This window comes from Delphinus delphis, chromosome 5 (genome assembly GCF_949987515.2).
Source record: "Delphinus delphis chromosome 5, mDelDel1.2, whole genome shotgun sequence".
Lineage (NCBI taxonomy): Eukaryota > Metazoa > Chordata > Mammalia > Artiodactyla > Delphinidae > Delphinus > Delphinus delphis.
In genome coordinates, this window is record NC_082687.1 from 98,576,410 (window position 1) to 98,595,926 (window position 19,517).

The following is a 19,517-nucleotide window of genomic DNA, read 5'->3' on the forward strand; positions in this document are numbered from 1 at the left end:
CCGGCGCCCTGAGGCAGGCCCTGCCCCGCTGCCTCTCATGTGTCCTGCCTTCCATGGCAACCGCGGCGCGCGGCCACGGCGTCACCCCACCCTCCCTCCTCGTCAGGCTAAACCATTCGCTTCAGGAACCTTCACAGGGGGAGATGGAAACAAGGGAATTTAATAGAACGTCTGCGCGCTACTCTGACCCCGTTTTTCTACCTAGCTTAAGTTATACACATCTTTTTTTCTCTTGCCAAATGTCCCTGCGAGTGTGGCGCAGTGTCTCGCCTGCTCGGTTCGAACGCCTCCTTTTCCCAAGCCTGCGGATGGGTCGGCCCGCCAGGAAGGCTAGCGGTCTGCGCGGGTTGGCACAGATGCGGGGGAGCGCGCCCGACGTCGCGCTCAGGGGGCGGGGCCAACGCGCAAGGGGTAGGGGAGGCGGGCAAGATGGCTTCTGGCGAGTGATTCTGCCCGGATACCTCCGGCGACCGCTGAGACACCGGGACGGGGGGTGCTGCCCCCACTGCTGCCCTTCTTCCTCTCCCCTGCCCCCAGAGACCCCCCTCCTTCCCTTCCTCCTTCTACCTCGGTGGGGAGGGAGGGGAGGTGGGCCTGGTTCCTGGGACACCATGTCGGACTCAGAGGAGGAGAGCCAGGACCGGCAACTGAAAATCGTCGTGCTGGGGGACGGCACCTCCGGGAAGGTCAGTCCTCGAGCGGGCCCGCCGTGCCAGGCCTGCAGGAACCCCGGCCGGCTCTGGCGTCCTCCAGCCTCCTCCCCGCCCCCCCCGGCGTCGCCTTATGTCCCCGAGCCCCGGGGCGTCTGGGCTTGGGCCCGCGAGGTCGTGGCCTGGGGTTCGACACTAATAGGCGCTTGGTGAAGTCCGTCGAGAGCTGTCCAGCTCCTCTTAAATTAAAAAAAAAAAAAAAAAAAGTCATTGCCTAACCCCTGCCTGGATCTCGAACTCCTACTTCTTTAAGACACGAGCCAGTATCGTCTCCCTGGGAAGCTTTCCAGCTTCTCGCCTCTGAGGACTGGCAAGGATCTGCCAAGGCACCTTACCTCTTTTTACTTTAGTCCAGGTCACACTTTGCTCCTTTCCCCCCGTTTACCGTTTCTGAAGGCTCCACTGTACTGGGATCTCCCAAGAACTTGACGCTGGAATCAGATTCCTTGGGTGAGAGAATTGGGGCTCCATCACTTACTCGTCGGATCATTGGAGGGCAAATTGCTATCCTGTTTGTACTTCATCTGTAAGATGGGTATATTGATAGGGGTCTCCTCGAAGGGTGAAGTGTGCAAATCCACATTAAATATGAAAATCTACATAAAGCTTTCATAACATGGTGTGCACTCAGTAAATGTTAGTTGCACTTTTAGAGCATCATATTTGTTCATCTCTGTTCCCAGCACAGCACCTGTCAACACAAACATTCATTCAACAAATATCTATTGAACTCCTATTCTGGACTGGTTGCTGAGGGCAGAGCTGCTAACATGACAGAGGGGATCATTGCCTTAAAGTCTGTCTTTCAGTGACAGTTGGTTGAATGAATGAGAGTGAGTGCGTGAGAATATCTGGCAGCCAGTCCCCTTACCTCGTAGGCACAGGTCTTTAACCCAGGGTTGTGGAGCTCCTGAGGTGGAATAAACATTGCCCGGTGCTTGCTCTTTGGAGATGGTCCATAAGTTCTTAAAGGGTTCTTGATCCACGCCCCAAATAAGGTGAAAAGCCTCTGCCCGGCCAACCTTCACACCTGTCGCTCCTATCAATGGCGCCAACACTGTTTCTGGGAATATTGTTAGAGTTTGTCTCCTTTCTTCTTCCATCCGCTTTCTCAACTAGAGGCTTCAGAAACGCTGGTTATTATTGTTACCAGTTTCCCGTTTTCGGCTTCACGTTTTCATGTTCCTGGTGTAGTTTGGACCCTGGTTCCTATGGTGACGACTGCTCGATACATCTTCCCTGGCAGTTGGCACTGCACAGCTGCTCCTGTCTTTCGTTCTGAGATTTGAGTTCCTAGGGCCCTAGGGAAAGGTGTCATTCATATGCAGGATTTGGAGGATTCTTGTTAATTTCTTTCTTGCCATCCCTGATATTTTGTTATTGATTTTTATTATTGAGGAAAAACAACTTAATATGCTCTGATTACTTTTAAACATTTTGAGGAAGAAAAGAACTTGGGATCACTTTTCTTTATAAAGTATTAATTATATGACTTTTTGTACACTTGTAACAACTTTTTGAATGGATGAGTTGTTGTAAATGAATCAGCATTGTTTCTAACACCCTTATTCAGTAAAATTTTTAAGTTCTATTTTTATAGTTTTCTCATTCGTATTTTCTTTTGAATGTCTTCTAATTTTTCATTTCCTAAATCTTTTTATGGTGAACTCATAACTGAATTTATTTCCTGTTTAAAACTATAATGACTGTCTATAACACTAATACATGTATAAAAAGACACAAAAATTTTCCATTATCTTACATTCTATCATAATTCTTTAAATTTTTGTTAATTTTTTTCCCCAATATTCATCCATTATCATACATGTATTTCTCTGTTGAAATTTGTTCATAATTTCTATCTAGGTTTTTCATCTAGCCTGTCATACATTTTCCTCTTGTTACTAATTTAGTGTGAATAATTATGATTTTTCATCTCTGTCAAAAATTTTATCTAGTGTACAACAAAGCGTACTTTTTTCCTTCTATATTATTGAATTAGGATTATCATTCTGCTTCAAAGGATAACAGTGATACTGTTTATGGCATTCTGATTTAGTCTTTGTCATCTTGACTAATCTATTTTAAAATTGTAAAGATTGTTTTCTGCCAGAAATTTCTGGATACCAGCATCAGAAATCTAACCTTTTTTCATTATTCATATATCAACTTTTGTTTTTTTCCATACCCTGTTCAGTTTTCAGATTATTGCCGTATTATTGGCAGCTACCAACATTCCCATTCTGTTTCTTTTACTGTTCTTTTCTATTATGAATTCAGCCTCTCTTTCATTCTTACTTGTATCCTGATTTAACTCCTGGCCGTTTTTTCTAGTATCAGTTTTTCTTGCTAGTTCTAACTCAGGGCATTTTTATACACCCTTACAAAAGCAATAGAATGTTGAGATGACCACTAACAGTTTATTCAAGAGAAATTTAGCTCCTTTTGCTATTAACACGTGTTTCTGTTTCTTTCCTGTTTTGAGTCATACTTTGGATTTTATTATATACTTCTTAAGATTTTTTTTTTGAGGCAAAATATTCTTTTATGGTGTCTTTTCAGTATTAGTAAATGTAGTATGGTTAAAAATTGTTAGCAAAAGTTCGCCAAACAAAAAAACTATAAAGAATCAGAAAAAAAGAGTTACAGATATGAAAGATGGTTGTTCTCTTCATAATTGTTTAAAAAGGATATTTATACAATGACTTCTGAGAAATTATTGAATGAGAAAGATAGCATAATATCTAGATAATTGAAGAGGATGTGCCTCCTTCCCACTGATTCAGTTGATTCTCTGATTAATTTTTATAGTGAGATGTCTGGAGATGGTATAAGAACCCATTTTAATATTCTTTGTTTGCAATGACCTATACTTTTGACAGATTGTACTCTGTTCCAATTGAAAATTCTAGCTTTATGTTTGCCTCAAAAGTGTGAGACTTTCAAAATCTAGAAGTCCGATTTTTAGGAAAAGAAACACTAAGCTGAAGTTACATGTGCCTTGAGTTTGTCTTAGATTTATAAAGGTGTTTCAGCCATCCATATATTAAACATTTTGAAATATCTGTAATAGTATAAGTAGTGTTAATTATTTTTCTCTAGAACTCTGAGCCTCTTCACAGATGATTTTGTGCTCTAAGTTAAATAAGCTCAATGGCATAAACAAGGCTAAATGAAAAAAGGATTTAAAAAAGAATGCTTACTTTTTTTTCCCTAATCTCTTAGTTTTTATATTATCAAGGAAGCCAAATGAATTTTCATTTTGGTGTAGTGAGTTTATTTCTCAGAGTCTAGCAGAACATCTTTCTTATGGTGCTCAATAAATATTTGACCAAATATTTTAGTGATTTCTTACAAATGCTGAGTATTTAAATATTAAAAGAATTGGCGTTAGTGTGTGCAAATTGCCATTTATATGAAAAATATGGTTCTTACGTCAAAGGGATTTTAGGTCTTTTTGTTTAAAGGAATTGAAGTTTGGCCAAGTTTTCTTTTGCACTACTGTACTTATGTTGTAATTAATTATAGTAAACTATCTTGGAAATTTTATCTTAGTTTTCATTATTTAGGAATTGACATCTAATTTTAACTTTCAAAATAAGAAAGAGCTATTTTTCCTTAACTTTAGGAATCTGTCTTGAAGAGCATAAAAGCTTCATGAAACTCCCTTTCTCTTCTTTTTGGGGAAGTCTACAAATAAATAAATAATACATTTAAAATGTTTAAGAAGCTTTTGAGTTATTGAGTTATTTCAGTTGTTACTCGATTATTCTTTTGCTTTGGTAAGAAATGGTATCCTAAAGAAACTCTAGAGTTTTGAATGTAACTTAGAGTTGTTATTTAAAAAATGTATATATATATTTGTTCTGGTTATAATATTCTTGTGACTTTTAAGCTTTATGGTTCTTGGATGGACTATATTTATTTTTGTCTGCTTAATATTAAAAATATCAACTTCTTAATTTAAAAGATAAATATTATCAGTCATTCTATAGAATAATTTTCATTTAACAAATTTTAAAAATAAATTTATTTATTTATATTTAATTTTTGGCTGTGTTGGGTCTTTGTTGTGGTGCGGTGGCTTCTCTTGTTGCAGAGCACGGACTGTAGGCGCGTGGGCTCACTAGTTGTGGCACGCGGGCTCTAGAGAGCAGGCGCAGTAGTTGTGGTGCACGGGCTTAGTTGCTCCATGGCATGTGGGATCTTCCCGGACCAGGGCTCGAACCCGTGTCCCCTGCACTGGCAGGCGGATTCCCAACCACTGCGCCACCAGGGAAGTACAACATTTTTAATATAGAGAAAAATTAGACATGTTTCTTGTGGGGGGAGAAAAGAAAGGAAATTCTATAAACGGGCTTTCCTCTCCTTAGTTAGTTCTACTTCTTATTGGCTGAGGGCACAAACTACTCAGATGTTTAACCTCAGAAATGAAACATCTCTGAAAGTTGTATTGAACTGATGTATAGGGACATATAAGATTCAGATCTTTAATCATGTTGGTTTAGTTTTCTCTGTTGATAATTCTCAAATTCGAATTTCCAGCAAGGTGTAGGGAGCTTGACAATCAGGGGATTGAAAGAGATTTAGCTGATTAGTCTGTTGTTGCCACTGATAGCTGGTTGGCAAGTGAAATTTACCTGGTGGAATGTTAAGTCCCTCTTCCCCTTGTAACTGATTAGAACTGCTTAAAGTTGCTTGATGGATTAATGGGAGTATAAATATTAAGATTACTTAATAAGATTTAGTAGTGATTTTATGTTTACATTTCTAAAACAAAGACATTAATTTTGATATTCTGTGCATCAATTTTTTAGACCTCCTTAGCTACGTGTTTTGCTCAAGAAACTTTTGGGAAACAGTACAAACAAACTATAGGACTGGATTTCTTTTTGAGAAGAATAATGTTACCAGGTAAGAGACTAAAATGTATTAACATAGAAAATTGTCCATATCTGACAATAAGGGACATAAGCAGAAATGTGTAAAATAAATTTTGGGGCTGTTTGTATGTGAAAATATATATAATCAGTAAATCTATCTTAGGGAGGTTAACTTTCATCAGCATCTACCATGAAGACATACTGTCCATGTGTGTAAGGAAAAAGTTTATATCCTCCCCACTCTCCCAGTGTTTCTGACCACTGCACATTTCTTGTGGATAAACAATAGTTGCTTATAAAATTCTAAAGTTAAAAACAAAATCAAATGCCATGTAATTATCAGCAGGTATTGTATGAACTAAATGTGAGAAGACTGGAAAGGATTATTTTTTTAAATATTATTTTGATTAACCTCTGCTTCAGTTTTTTGTTTGAGAGAAAGTTGGAACAGAAGTATAATGTAGCTATGGAACTTCTGTGCTCTAATATGTGAATGCTGTTTTATGCAAGGCAGCATGAAATTGCTGGCATTTAATAGACCACTAAAATTTAGGGTCCCTAGGCACTCATAAAAATACAGTTTGAGCATTCAAGATGTTTCAGTTCACCATGCAAAGAAACTATTTAGATGCCAGTTGCAGCACATTTTGTGGGAAATACAGGGAAATAATAACAAAAAAAGAGTGGTTTCTGTTTTAAGTTAGTTTCTGAACAATTGGGGCTTTAAAATGCTCTGTCTATTCACTTGTGCTTAAATTATATGTTTAAAGTATTTTATTAAAAGCAGTTTATCTTGATTGACTTCATAAACTAGTCCATCTTTCTCCTCTCTGAGGAAACACATTTGAATAAAAACAGTTGCAAGTGTAGTGTCAGATTCATATACTGGAACGTGAGTGATATAGTGGGAAACGGTTTAATAAATTATGATATTTTTGAAAATGTTAACCTCTCAAATGCTCCATCTATCAGACAACTCTATGAATGTTTTAGAACAGCTAATGAAAACTCTTGGTAATTGAAGGTATTCTGCATATCTCACTAGTAATATACTCTCTTATATTTTGTGATGGTTGGTATTCGGCTACCAATGAAAAATAAATTAGAAGATATAGCTTGAGAAAAGAATTCCAGTTTGCCATTACTAAGTTATTATTCATAAAGAGGTTTAATGAGAAACGTGTATTTTGTTTCATTTGTATTTTCTTTTAATGTATTCAAAACTGAAAATCTCATTTTTATTATTCTCACTCTTATGGATAGGTTAATACTGCTTTCAGAATATTTACAACAGTCACTAGTAGAATACATGTACAAATCCCATAATATACATACTGAAAACTTATTTTGCAACAGTTTTTTCAGAGATGCCAGTTGTACACAGAGAGCCTCAAAGTGTATTTAATTACTGACTGTTTTGTTTTCGATGATAATTAGCAAAAGCACTAACTTTCTATGTTATTAATATTGTTTAATTTTTCTGATTTTTCAGTTCAAAGACTTAAAGGAGCAAGCATCTATGCAAACATTAAAAACATTTTAAGACTGGTTTTGGACATTTTATATGTGTAATATATATGATAATTTCTGATTTTTTGCACAATACTACTGATTTTTAAATTTTGATGACTTTGTAAAAAATATTTGGTATTTTTGAAATCCAAATTTATAATATATTTTAGAGTTAGAAAGTACTTAGGTTAAAAATAACATTAGGAAATATATACTCTTAATGAATATATATTTTAATTTTCCTGATTAAGGTTTTATTTTGATGGACAGAGTTCCAGAAAAATATCTTTTTTTATAAAACGGCAGTTGGTTTTATTCTATTTAATTGACTCAAAATTGTGGTAGAAATTTCAGTAAGAAAAAAATTTTTAATGTAACTTGATTTTATATTAATAGGTACATTAAGAAATGAGGTTAATAAATTAAAAGGTTTATATTATACCCTTTATATACTTTAACTTTAATTCATTGTGTCCAAGGATTAATATTTGTATCATTTGCTAAAACATTACAGGCAGCATTAATTGAATTTATGGTACAGCAGCATAGGAGGCAAATCTAATATTTGTTAGTATTCTAGTAAGTCTTCTGTCCATTCAGATTGTTAGAGGTGTAATACCTCCTGTTCATCTATTGACATTCTCTTCATGCAAGTTTTCAAGGTCATTACTCTGCAAATACTCATCCATGTTAGTATATTTCATGATCTGGTATGCTGTATAGTCTGGATGCAACCACTGTGCAGATTTTACTGCTTAAAATAGTGTATCTGTTAGTCAGAGATTCTGCTGATAGAGCTTCTTAAGAGCCTTAGTCAAAATACTTTCAGGAAGCTTGTGGGTACAGTCAGTAAACAGTGTTCTACTGTGAAAAGGATTTCTAAGTCTTTAGTACAAGAAGTGGGCAGACTTGTGTTTTTAGTTCCATCTTGACTATGCAGCACTTTAAGTAAGGTTAACCAAGGCACCAAGTGTACTTTTACAAGGTCACTGTTGAATCCTCTTGGTGGCTTTGATTCATACCAAAAGCAACTTACCTGTATTTTGTCACCTCATTTATTTATTTTTTTCCCTAGTTAAATGTCATTGCTTACAGAAGAGCAGGAATTTTCTAGTATTTTGCATTTGGGATTAGATTGCTGACAGTTTCCTCCTTAACATTCTTTATTAGTTACAAATTTATATTAGATGGATTCTTGGTTTTTAAAAATTTTTCAATGTTGATTATTTGAAAATTCTTATATAGCTTTATAGGCATGTCATTTTGAAAATATACTGGAAGCCTTCATATGTTTTTGCTTGCAAAAACTAAAAGGAATATTAATTCGAATTCTATATTATTTTGTTTCCCAAATAGGAAACTCCCATTTATTTTTATTTTTATGTGTTAATAAGCCTAAAATTCACATGTGGAAGTTAAAAATACTTTTCTAGATACATGAAATAACTATGAAGTCAATATCATTTGTTGTAGCTATAACGATAGCAAAAGTTTATTTTTTGGCTAGCATTGTGTATTAGTGGGTTATTAGTAGTGCATAGCTATTTTTATCTGAGGCACTAGAATATGTGTATTAAAGAAAAACAAGCCAAGAACAACAAACAGTGTTTATTTGGAAAAGTATGGATTTAAAAAATATCCTCAGCACACAAATATAAACCTCTCAGGTGGGAGATAGTTATAAACGATTTAGAGTCAGTCTTGAAACGATGTAGTCAGAATTTGAAAACATGTAATGAAGATCATGTTTCTAAAGTTACAGATAGGATAGGATCTAAATATCATAAGTAAATATCAGAAATTAAAGGAAAAAAGCTTCATATTTCTTGATATGAAGTTAAGTGATAGGATTTATTGACCTTGAAGAAAATGGGATTAAATGCCCTTTATTAAGTGTTGCCTAAAATCTTACTTAAAAAAGTTAATATTGTTGAGTACTGTTTTTTTTAGTAAACAAATAACAAGAATTTTGAGAGTAAAATGAACAGAGTACTGCCTGTTTATCTAGGGGCTTCTGAAACTATTTGATATACTTATAGTGTCGACTAGCCCCTTCTCACCTGCTTAATTTGAGACAGCATTGTAGGAGAGTGAATTTTGAGTATCGAAAAATTTAGATTTTTAAGATATTGGGTTTACATAAGTTGTTGCGTAAGTATTAGTCTGTGACGTTTTGATTTTTTTATTCATAGACCTTTAAGAACATTTCGGTCATTACTCTGTGAGCGTTGAAAGTGTGTATATTTGGGAATGATGACGGGTAATGAACTTTAGTGGCTCTCATTAATGCTAATGGAAGTTGCTCATGTAAATCCTCTGCAGGTTGGCAGATGGAACAGACCTACATCCAAATAATGGAAAGATTGTAATACAGACCCAACAAGACTTAGAGTTAAGGGTAAAACTTGGCTGCTTAATCCAGTGTCGTACTTTCTTTTCAGTTGCAACGTTGAATGGTGTGACTAACATTCTCCAGTTTTAGTGTTTTGCACTGGCATAAAAATTCATATCTATATAATCCTTTTCTGGTTTGTATTTGAAGTGAGACTAGTTTCTTAGTGTCTAAGTTTTTGAGTTTTCCTGATTTGCAAATCATTCAGAAAGATACATTTTTGGTGTGGGAGCTCATTTTGAAGGTACTAGTTGAGATTTTGTCTGCCTTTGGAAGAAAGCTGCATAATTTTATTAGGAGAAATAGTTTGAAATGTTAAACTGTAAAGCATATCGAACTTGATCTTTAAATTTTGTAATTGCATTGATAATAGAGAATAACATAATTTTTTTAACAAGTAAATATTTTGCAAAATGGACAAAAGAATTTTAAAGATTGCCCTTTAGTATTTTAGAATGCTTTTATATGTTTGTATGGGGAAGAGATTTGTTAGACTATTTTATGAGGGCTTTGAAGCACATATTATAATTTGTTTCAGTGGAACGCTTTGAACAGGTATAAATGCATCATAATATTTAGTGATATACTGGGTATGTAACCTACATCAGTTCTGAAGAGGGCTGTCAAAATGTTCATATTTTATAGGTTAAATTTCAAAACATATAATTTTAAAATTATGTTCACTATTGTATATAGTAGCTGACATTCAAATTTAAAAATTCATTGAAGTTGAAACTGTGGGACCATTTTTGTAGTCTATTAGTAATCTGTGAGTTTTAGAACCTATGGAGTTTAGAACTTACAGGAAAATTCATTATGTGTAATAAGGTACATTAGTATATAAAGTTCACTTTTAATTTTTTTTTTTTTTTTTTTTTTTTTGCGGTACGCGGGCCTCTCACTGCTGCGGCCCCTCCCACTGCGGAGCACAGGCTCCGGACGCGCAGGCCCAGCGGCCATGGCTTACGGGCCCAGCCGCTCCGCGGCACGTGGGATCTTCCCGGACCGCGGCACGAACCCGTGTCCCCTGCATCGGCAGGCGGACTCTCAACCACTGCGCCACCAGGGAAGCCCACTTTTAATTTTTAAATTATATATCTTATTCCACATATAAGTGCTTTATTTTATGCCCTGTTTAAGAAAAGAAATTCTTTAAGGTTTAAGAAGTTTGTGAATTAAAGCTTTTTTTATTTTCTTCTGTTTTGAAGGTGATTATAAATGTGGTTTCATGGAAATGGGGTAAAGTGTAAATCTAAATTTCCCACTGTTATCTCTTTTGACAACATTATTTCACAATTCCAAATATGTGACCATGTGAACATGCAGAATAAAAGGCAAATTAGGTTCAGAGTTTATCACTGTGACTTAATGTTCTGTGAAACTGTATTCAATTGTTATATTGTTCCTTAACTTTTTTTGTATTCTTAGTTTTATATTCATTTTTTTGTACTCTAGGAAACTTGAATGTTACTCTTCAAGTTTGGGACATAGGAGGGCAGACAATAGGAGGCAAGATGTTGGATAAATATATCTATGGAGCACAGGTATGAAACAAATTGTATGATTATTCCAGTACTGAAGATACTCTCCTTACAAACACACAAGCAGGTACACACACACATACATGCTCTTTCTACCTTGATTTTTATCTGATATGTAAGGAGACTGATTTTACATTTGTGCTAATCCTTTGATTTCATCCTCCCCCAAAATCATGCTTGGAATGATTTGGGTCAGGGAACTGGATGACTCTAATAGCTTTCATATGCTACTTATATTACTAATACTATTATTGTCAGCAGTTGAATACATGCAGTGATAAATGATATTTTGATATTTAGTAACTGATTTGGTTCTATGGACGACTTACAGAATACATAAATTGAATGATAAATATTAGAGAGGAAAATTTAATTTCATTTTAAGTTGTAAGGACAAAAAGCATACATATATGCCTATATATTTTTGTGCCATGAATTAGTCTATTAAATACTTATAGTTCTTCAGATTTAACAGATATATCAATATATTGTATCAGAAAGCTAAATATGACTAATTATATATATGAAGCACATACAGCATTTTAACATGATACTCATGTGTGGTGTCTTTTCAGAAGAAAATCTATGTAGAGTAAGAAAACCACTTGAATGATTATATAACAAAAATTCTTTGGTATATTAGCTTATATAGACATAATTTATAAGTTTTAAAATTAAATTATACAAATAGAAAATATACATATTAGTAATATACTTAACAAATTAATTACTGACGTGCTGTTTATTTTTGCTTTTCTACTTTGAGTTAGTGTGTATCTTTCATATGATCATGAGGTATTGGGGGGATAATATTCATAATCCTCACTTAGTTTTTTATTGGAGTTCGATATTTTAAGTTGAGAATCATAACATGGTTATGTGGAGCTGGGTTGCTCATAAGAAATGAATCTAGAAGATGAAGACAGAATATTAAGCACTCTGCTGTATGAAGTTTGATACTTAACAAATACCATTGCCTTAATTTTGGATGGAAAATAGATTCTGAATTATAAAATATTCAGAGAAGGATGAGGCTCATATGGTTCTTAATCATGTATAGAGGCCCTAGGGTTTTGTTTTTTGCGTTATTGATATATAGATTGGGCTCTGAGAACCTTCTTTGCCTCTTCTTCTACATTGTTCTTTGTCTCCTGGAAAATATTTCTGCTCACTTAACATTTTCAGTTGTGACCATATGACTTAATATTTTATGACTGTTCATTTTTCTCTTAAAAAATATTTCTCAGGTTTTTGTGTTTGGCTTTTTCATTGTTGTTTGTTTCTGTTTTAAACTGATTATGTTTAAAGTAGATATTAAGCTAAAGAAAAGTTGCTGGACAGAGATTTGTGGGAAGCCACAGTCCTTGTTTCATTCACCTAGTTGGTAAAATGGGATTTGAAAATAACAATCTCTTTCCTCTTTGCTCCATTAAAATCTATCTTCATAGACACATATTGGATTTAAAAAAAATGAAAACTAGATTAGTCAAGCTTCTAATGATATTTGACTCTGAATGTCAAATAGATTAGCTTTTTATGGTTTATAGATATATCTAAAGTTAGTGGAGAATGGGAAGTTTTTATGCATTTCAGAGTAAATAATAATAAAACATTCAATTAATACATTTTTTTCACTTAAAAATTAGGGGAATGTAATGTTTATGGGTTAGACTCTTAATTTTACCTTACTTTAAATCATTAAAAAATTTATTGTTTGATTTATAGAAAATTTAAATTTATTAATATAAAATTATTATATAAAAATTAGTGTTGATATGACAGTCACATAATATAAAATTAACAATTTTTACAGTATATAACCAGTGGTATATAGTACATTCATAATGTTGTGTGACCATCCTGTCAAATCATTTCTTTACAGTGTATGTTTTATGCTATTACATAGCTGCTTAAAGTCAGCAGACATTAATGGGCAAATTTGTAGAAATTTAAAAAAATTCCATCATTTTTGAGGATACTTGAGTTTAGTGAAATGTCTGTTCTTTTCTAATGTACTTCACATCTTGGGAGAAAGAGAATGTCACATGAGATTTCTGTTTCGAAGGTACATGTTGATTTTTTCTCTTTTGACAGTGTCTTACATTGTTTATACTTTACAATCTCTGTAAATCATATACCCTGTTTTATTAAAAAACAATGTAATAAAGTATTTCTAGGAATTTCATGAACATTTTCATGAAATTGTCCCAGGAAAGTAGGAATTTTGAGATGATAAAATGAGTTGTCATAAATTTTCTCTGCTTTCCAGAGATTCTAAATTAAATGCTATGTAAAATGCAGTTAAGTACATTTGCCACTAGTTTCTTTTGTTAAAATACATGTAAATTTTTTACCCAGGCCAGAGAAGCTCAGACTACAGTTCACTACCATAAATTGGGAGAAACGTTACTTTTAAAAAAACAGTGCTTTCATAAACATTTTAATAGCTTTTAATAATTTTATATAATTACGTAACTATTCTTCAAAGTGGATCTATACTGTTTCTAGAGTTGTTGTAGATGCTGTACATTGCCCATCTCACGAATACTTTGGATTTTTGTGCACATGCTACACGACAGAAATCTTTGAGAAGTGTTTTGACAAGCTGTTTTGAGGACATCAGTATAATGTCTTATTTAGGATTTTGTTTTAGGTTCTCTAACTTATGTAATGTGTATGGAAAGAATTATCTTACACATATCTGGGCTATTAAGCTATGTGAATTCATTTTTCTAAAGCATTTCTTATCCAGGAAGAAGCTTATTTGTAGGCTGGAATTAACTTAGCTTCAAATAAAACTGACTATTTTACCCTCTTCACTTTTTCCCCACCAGTTGCATTAAATTTTAGTGGTAGTATATTGAATAGTGTTGGTTGAAACAATATTGAATAGACACCGAAGAAAGAATTAGTGAGGTATTTTGTCAGAAACTAGTTCTAAGAATTGAAGTATGTCCCAGTTAAATTCCCAGAGTTTAAATTAACTTAAAATTTTCTAGGAGTCTTCAGAAAGATGTTATAGGCTATTTTTCATAGTGGTTACAAGCAAACACACAGTACATAGTGTTTAGTGCCCTGTAACCTGTGGCTAACAGAGGCTAATAACAAGCCTCAGAGAAGGACTGGATGTTTCATTTTTGTAGCTCTTTCCGTCCTGGAATCTAAGTGGTTTGCAAACACTGCCCTACTGAGTATAAACTCAATGAAGTGTACTCATTTGTGAGGTAGAACATAACTACTATTGTGTACCAGTGCCCCACACAGATGAGCCACCCTGTTAACCACCAACAAAAGCCTGTGGTGCCAGTATGACAACTGGGGAGAGAGCATATCTCAAAGTTGGACTCCCTGAGACTCTCTGCTGTCTTTTACCATGAATTTTTTCATTGGATATTTGTCAACTTATAACTTATTATATTTACAGACCTCTCTTGCATTAGTGTTCCTTCTTACAGGTTGTACTTACACAGCAAAGTACAGTATATGTTGTTACGACTATTGTATAATCTATATGATTTAATTCATTTGTATATATAATTAAAAACTAAAGTAGATTATTTGTTGTACAAATCAAGGAGAAAAAAATACCTGTATTTTGGAAATGGGTAACTTTCACTAAATTGTATGTACTGTATCTGTTAAATTTTAGAACTAAATTTTGAAATACCTTATAATACTGTTAAGTGTTGCCACAGTGTTTGTTCCTTCAAGACTGCTGTCAGTTATTCCTTTGAAAATGGTATCCATTTGGTTTACTGACTCATCATGCTTACTAGATATGGTGATAAGTGAAATAGATGAAAACAAAGTACTATATAATATTATGTAATATTTACTAAAAGTCTTAAGGTTTATAAAGAGAAGCGGTGGTAATATCTTTTGGCAGTTGTGGGGGCGAGGTGGGGAAAGCGAAGTTAAGGCATAGAAGATGGAGGAAATTTTTGTGAAGAATTCAAAGATGTAGAAGGATTTATTAAACTTGAAGTCTCATTTCCAAAAGTCATGGCAGAAAGGTTTAGAAAGAGGAGCAGGTGGAGGGTAAATTAGGAAGAGGAAGCACAGGACAGTATGGGGATGAAGACATAGCAGAAGGATAAATGGTGGATAGGTGATAAAAGAGGGTATCAGGGACATGAGATATGGTGGTGGGTTTGGATGGCCACAAGATTGCCAAGAAACAGTTATTTCCAGCAGTTCCCCGTAGATTCTTCTTAGACTTGAGTTGTTGCCAAGATGTGTTGCATTTCCGAGGGAGTTGTACTTTCTGATAGTTTTTTGAAAGGAATCACAAGAGAACTGGATTGATTGATGGGGTGAGAGACTCAGGGGTTTGAGGGTACTTATATTATAGGCTCCCAAAGAGATGAGTACTTAGAGGTCTGGCTTTGGTGTGCTGAAGCTGGTGGGTAGAGGCCCTGGGAGTCCATGGCAGCTTGTATGAGTTTTGGTAGTTTGTGTGTTTCAAAGAAGTGGTTCATTTCATCTTTGTTTTCAAATTTTGGGCTATGGAGTTGTTCATATTATTCCTTCATTATTTTTTTAATGTCTGTGGGAATCAGTAGTCATGACCCCTCATTAATTTGTGCCTTCTCTTTCTTTATCTTTCTGTCTCTCTGACTCTGTCTCTGTCTCTCTTTTTGGTTAATCTGGCTAGAGGTTACCAACTTTTGGTTTTTATTAATTTTCTCTGTTGTTTTCCTCTTTCCAGTTTCATTGATCTCTGCTCTAATTTTTATTATTACTATTTTTTTCTGCTTGCAGGAAGTTTAAATTGCTCTTCTTCTTCAGTTTTCTAAAGTGGAAGCTTAGATTTTTGATGTTTCTTCTCTTCTGATATATTCATTCAGTGCTCTACATTTTCCTCGAAGTACTGTTTTTGCTGTATCTTCAAGTTTTGATAGGTTGTATTTTATTTAAGATATTTTAAACTTCTCTTGAGGCTTCTTTTTCGACCCAGGTGTTATTAGAAGTATGTTGTTTAATTTCAAAATATTTTGAGTTTTTCCAGCTTTTTCTATTATTGATTTCTGATAATTCCATTGTAATCTAAGAACATGCTTGGTATGATTTCTATTCTTATAAATTTGTCAAGGTGTGTTTTATGGTCCAGAATGTAGTCTATCTGGTGAATGTTTCATATGAGCTTGAGAAGAGGGTACATTTTAATGTTGTTGGATGGACTGTTTTATAAATGTCAATTAGATGAAGCTGATTGTTACTGCTGTTCAGGTCAACTTACTGATTTTCTGCTTGCTTGATACATCAATTAATGAAAAAGGGGTGTTGAAATCTCCAACTATATTAGTGGATCTGTGGATTTTGAATTCCTTCAAGTTCTATCAGTTTTGGGCTCCATATTTTGATACTCTGTTATTAAGTGTATATACACAAAGGATTGTTATGTTTTCTTGGAAAATTAACCCCTTTACCATTATGCCAATCTTTATACCTCATGATTTCCCTTATTCTGAAGTCTGCTTTGTCTGAAATTAATATAGCTACTCCAGCTTTCTTTTCACTTCTTTTAGCATGGTATTTCTTTATCCCTTAACTTTTAACCTGTGTCTTTATATTTAAAGCGTGTTTCCTGTAGGCAACATATAGTTGAGTCTTGGTTTTTCATCCACTCTGACAATATTTTTTAATTGGTATATTTGGACCATTCACATTTAAAGTGATTATTGATATAGTTGGATTCATATCTTTCATGTTTGTTTTCTGATCCTTGTGCTTGCTTCCCTCCCCCTCCCCTTTTCTCTTTCTTTTCTGGTTTTTTGAGCATTTTATCTCTTAGTCTGTCAATTATACTAAAACTTTGTTTTTTAAGCAATTGCCCTAGAGTTTGCAATATACATCTTATACTAATCTAAGTCCACCTTCATATGATACTACATTGCTTCCTGTGTAGTTCATAAAATATTTCATAAAAGAATATTCTCAGTTCATCCCTCCTGTCCCTGATGGCATCACTGTCATTCATTTCTCTTTTCCATATGCTATAATCACTCAATACCTTGTTACTGTTATTAAATATTTATATTTTAGATTAATTAAGAATAAGAAAAATTAATGATTTTCTTTTACCTTTTCTTGTTCCGTCTCTGATATGCTTCCTTTCTTTATGTAGAACTGAGCTTCTGACCTGTATCATTTCCTTCTTCTTGAAGAACCTCTTTTAACGTTTCTTCCAGAGAAGGTCTTCTGGCTATGAATTCCCTCAGTTTTTGTTTATCTGAGAAAGTCTTTATTCCTCCTTACTTAGAAAAGGATTTTTTACGTCTAGAATTTTAGATTGGTCCTTTTCTTCAACACCTTAAAAATTTCACTCCATTCTTTTCTTACTTGCTTAGTTTCCCATGAGAAATTCTCTATAATTCTTATCCTTGTTGGTCTATAGATAGGGTATTCCCTCCCTCCCCTTGGCTTCCACCCCCTACCTTTTCTCAAGATTTTCTCTTTGTGTTTTGTTTTATGGAGTTTAAGTATATGATGTCTAGGTGTAGATGTTTTGGTATTTATCCTACTTGATGTTCTCTGAGATTCCTGGATCTGTGGATGGTGTCTAATTAATTTTGGCAATTTCTTGGCCATTATTACTTCAGATATTTCTTAAGTTCCATTTTCTCTTCTCCTTCTGGTATTCCAGTTCCATGTGTCATATACATTCAGAATTGTCCCATAGTTCTTTTGTATTCTATTTTATTCATTCTTTTTTCTCTTTACATTTCAGTTTTGAAAGTTTCTAAATCTTATCCTAAAGCTGGCTGTTTCTTTCCTAGGTTGTATCCAGTCTCCTGATGAGCTCATCAATGGCCTTATTTCTGTTATAGTATTTTTGATATCTAGCATTTCCTTTTTATTATTCATTAATGTTTCCATCTCTTTGTGTATATTACCCACCGTTCTTTCATGTTGTCTACCTTTTGCATTAGAATCTTTAAAATGTTAATTACATTTATTTTAAATTCCTGTTCTGATCACTGCAAAATCTGATTTGAATCTGATTCTAATGTTTGCTTTTTCTCTTCAAACTTCCTTTTAGTGTGCCTTTTAATTTTGTGTTGAAAACTAGACATGATGTATCGAGTAATAAGAACTCAAATAAATAGGCTTTTAGTGTGAGGTTTTATGTTAATTTGGTCAGAAGTTGGTCTGTGTTTAATGTTTGCTGAATCTTTAGATGGCAGAGCCATCAAATTCCTCTAATATCCTTGTGTTTTTCCTCCCCTGTCTTTTTGGGCATCTCAAAGAACTCTTCCTTAGTTGGAGTTTGTGTCTTGCAGCTCTTTCAAATGTAATCTACTATTATACTGGAGCCCTATTGGTGTGTTAAAGTATGGAAGAGGGGAAACATTCTATACTCTTATGATTAAGTCACAGCCTTGTGTGACTTAAGCATCTGTGTCCCTGGGCTGTGACCTTCTTAGGTATTTCTTAGCTTTTCTCATTTAGGTGAGACAGGATGACTAGAAGGGGCTGGAGTTGGAAAATGCCATTCTCTCATGTGGTAGAAGACTCTGAGGTTTTTTCCTGGAGAGGATGCCATTTTACACATAATGCTCTAGGCATATTTTACAATGATTACTTTCTCTCTTCTCATGCCAGAGCTATGAGGGGATTTTTCTTGTCTCTTCACCATGAGGATCTTGTGGGGTTCCTAGAGGTAAAACACATGAAAGTCTGGGGGTATCCCAAAGACTGTGTCCCTCAGGAGTTTCTCATCTTCAAGCTAGCCCACACTCAGCCTCCAACAATTCATCAAAATGACCATTTAAATGTTTCTACTATTTACTGGCTCTAGTGGCTTTTGTTCCAGATAAGCAGATTTTGGCTGTGACTCTCTGGATTCACCCATCACTCCGGATTTCAGGGTGGCAGTTTGCCCTGCAAACTCAACTCTCTGTTGTGTCCAAGAAAAGTCATGGATTTTCAGTTTGTCCAGCTATTTTCTTATTGTAAGAACAGATGTGATGACTTCCAAGCTCTTTACATGTCTGAGCTGAAACTGAAAGTCCTAGAACTTCTTTGTATGTTAATGTCTTTGGTTTTCTCATTTCTCCTTCTCAGTTTTTAACCAGATGAGTGTAGGTCAAAACTGGTACAAAATTGTCATATTAGGAGCAAAGAATAAAAATCATAATTTTTGCATTAAATGGTATTAAATGGATATATGAACTGATAGATGTTTGGGTTGGTAGATAGCTAGATTAATGAAAAGGTGTTTATCCTTCTATCTTTCTTATGATTCCTGGACAATTCATAGGTATTGCTGACTGAAGAATATTGGGATATATCAGTTTAGATGAGAAATTGGCAAACTTCCTTGAAAAACCAGATAGAAAATATTTTAGGTTTTGCAGGTCAGACTGTCTCTGCTGCAGCTGCTCAACTCTGCCATTATAGTGCAAAAGCAGCCATTGATAATACTTAAGTGAGTGTGACTATGTTTAAATAAAAGTTTATTTACAAATATAGGCTA

The 19,517-nt window shown here is 34.5% G+C and overlaps 1 protein-coding gene across 4 annotated transcripts in view; it reads left to right on the forward strand.

Moving 5' to 3' along the window:
* The first annotated feature begins 401 nt into the window (after positions 1-401).
* RAB28 (RAB28, member RAS oncogene family) overlaps positions 402-19,517 on the forward strand; it is a 94,555-nt gene continuing 75,439 nt past the window's right edge. For all 4 annotated transcript variants that reach the window (XR_009519589.1, XM_060012804.1, XM_060012806.1 and 1 more), the window contains exons 1-3: positions 402-686; positions 5,528-5,624; positions 10,953-11,041. Coding sequence is in view for 3 of the 4 variants with exons in the window: in XM_060012804.1 (XP_059868787.1) it covers positions 612-686; positions 5,528-5,624; positions 10,953-11,041 (261 nt within the window). In the remaining variant the exon portion in view is untranslated. The remainder of the gene's footprint in view (positions 687-5,527; positions 5,625-10,952; positions 11,042-19,517) is intronic.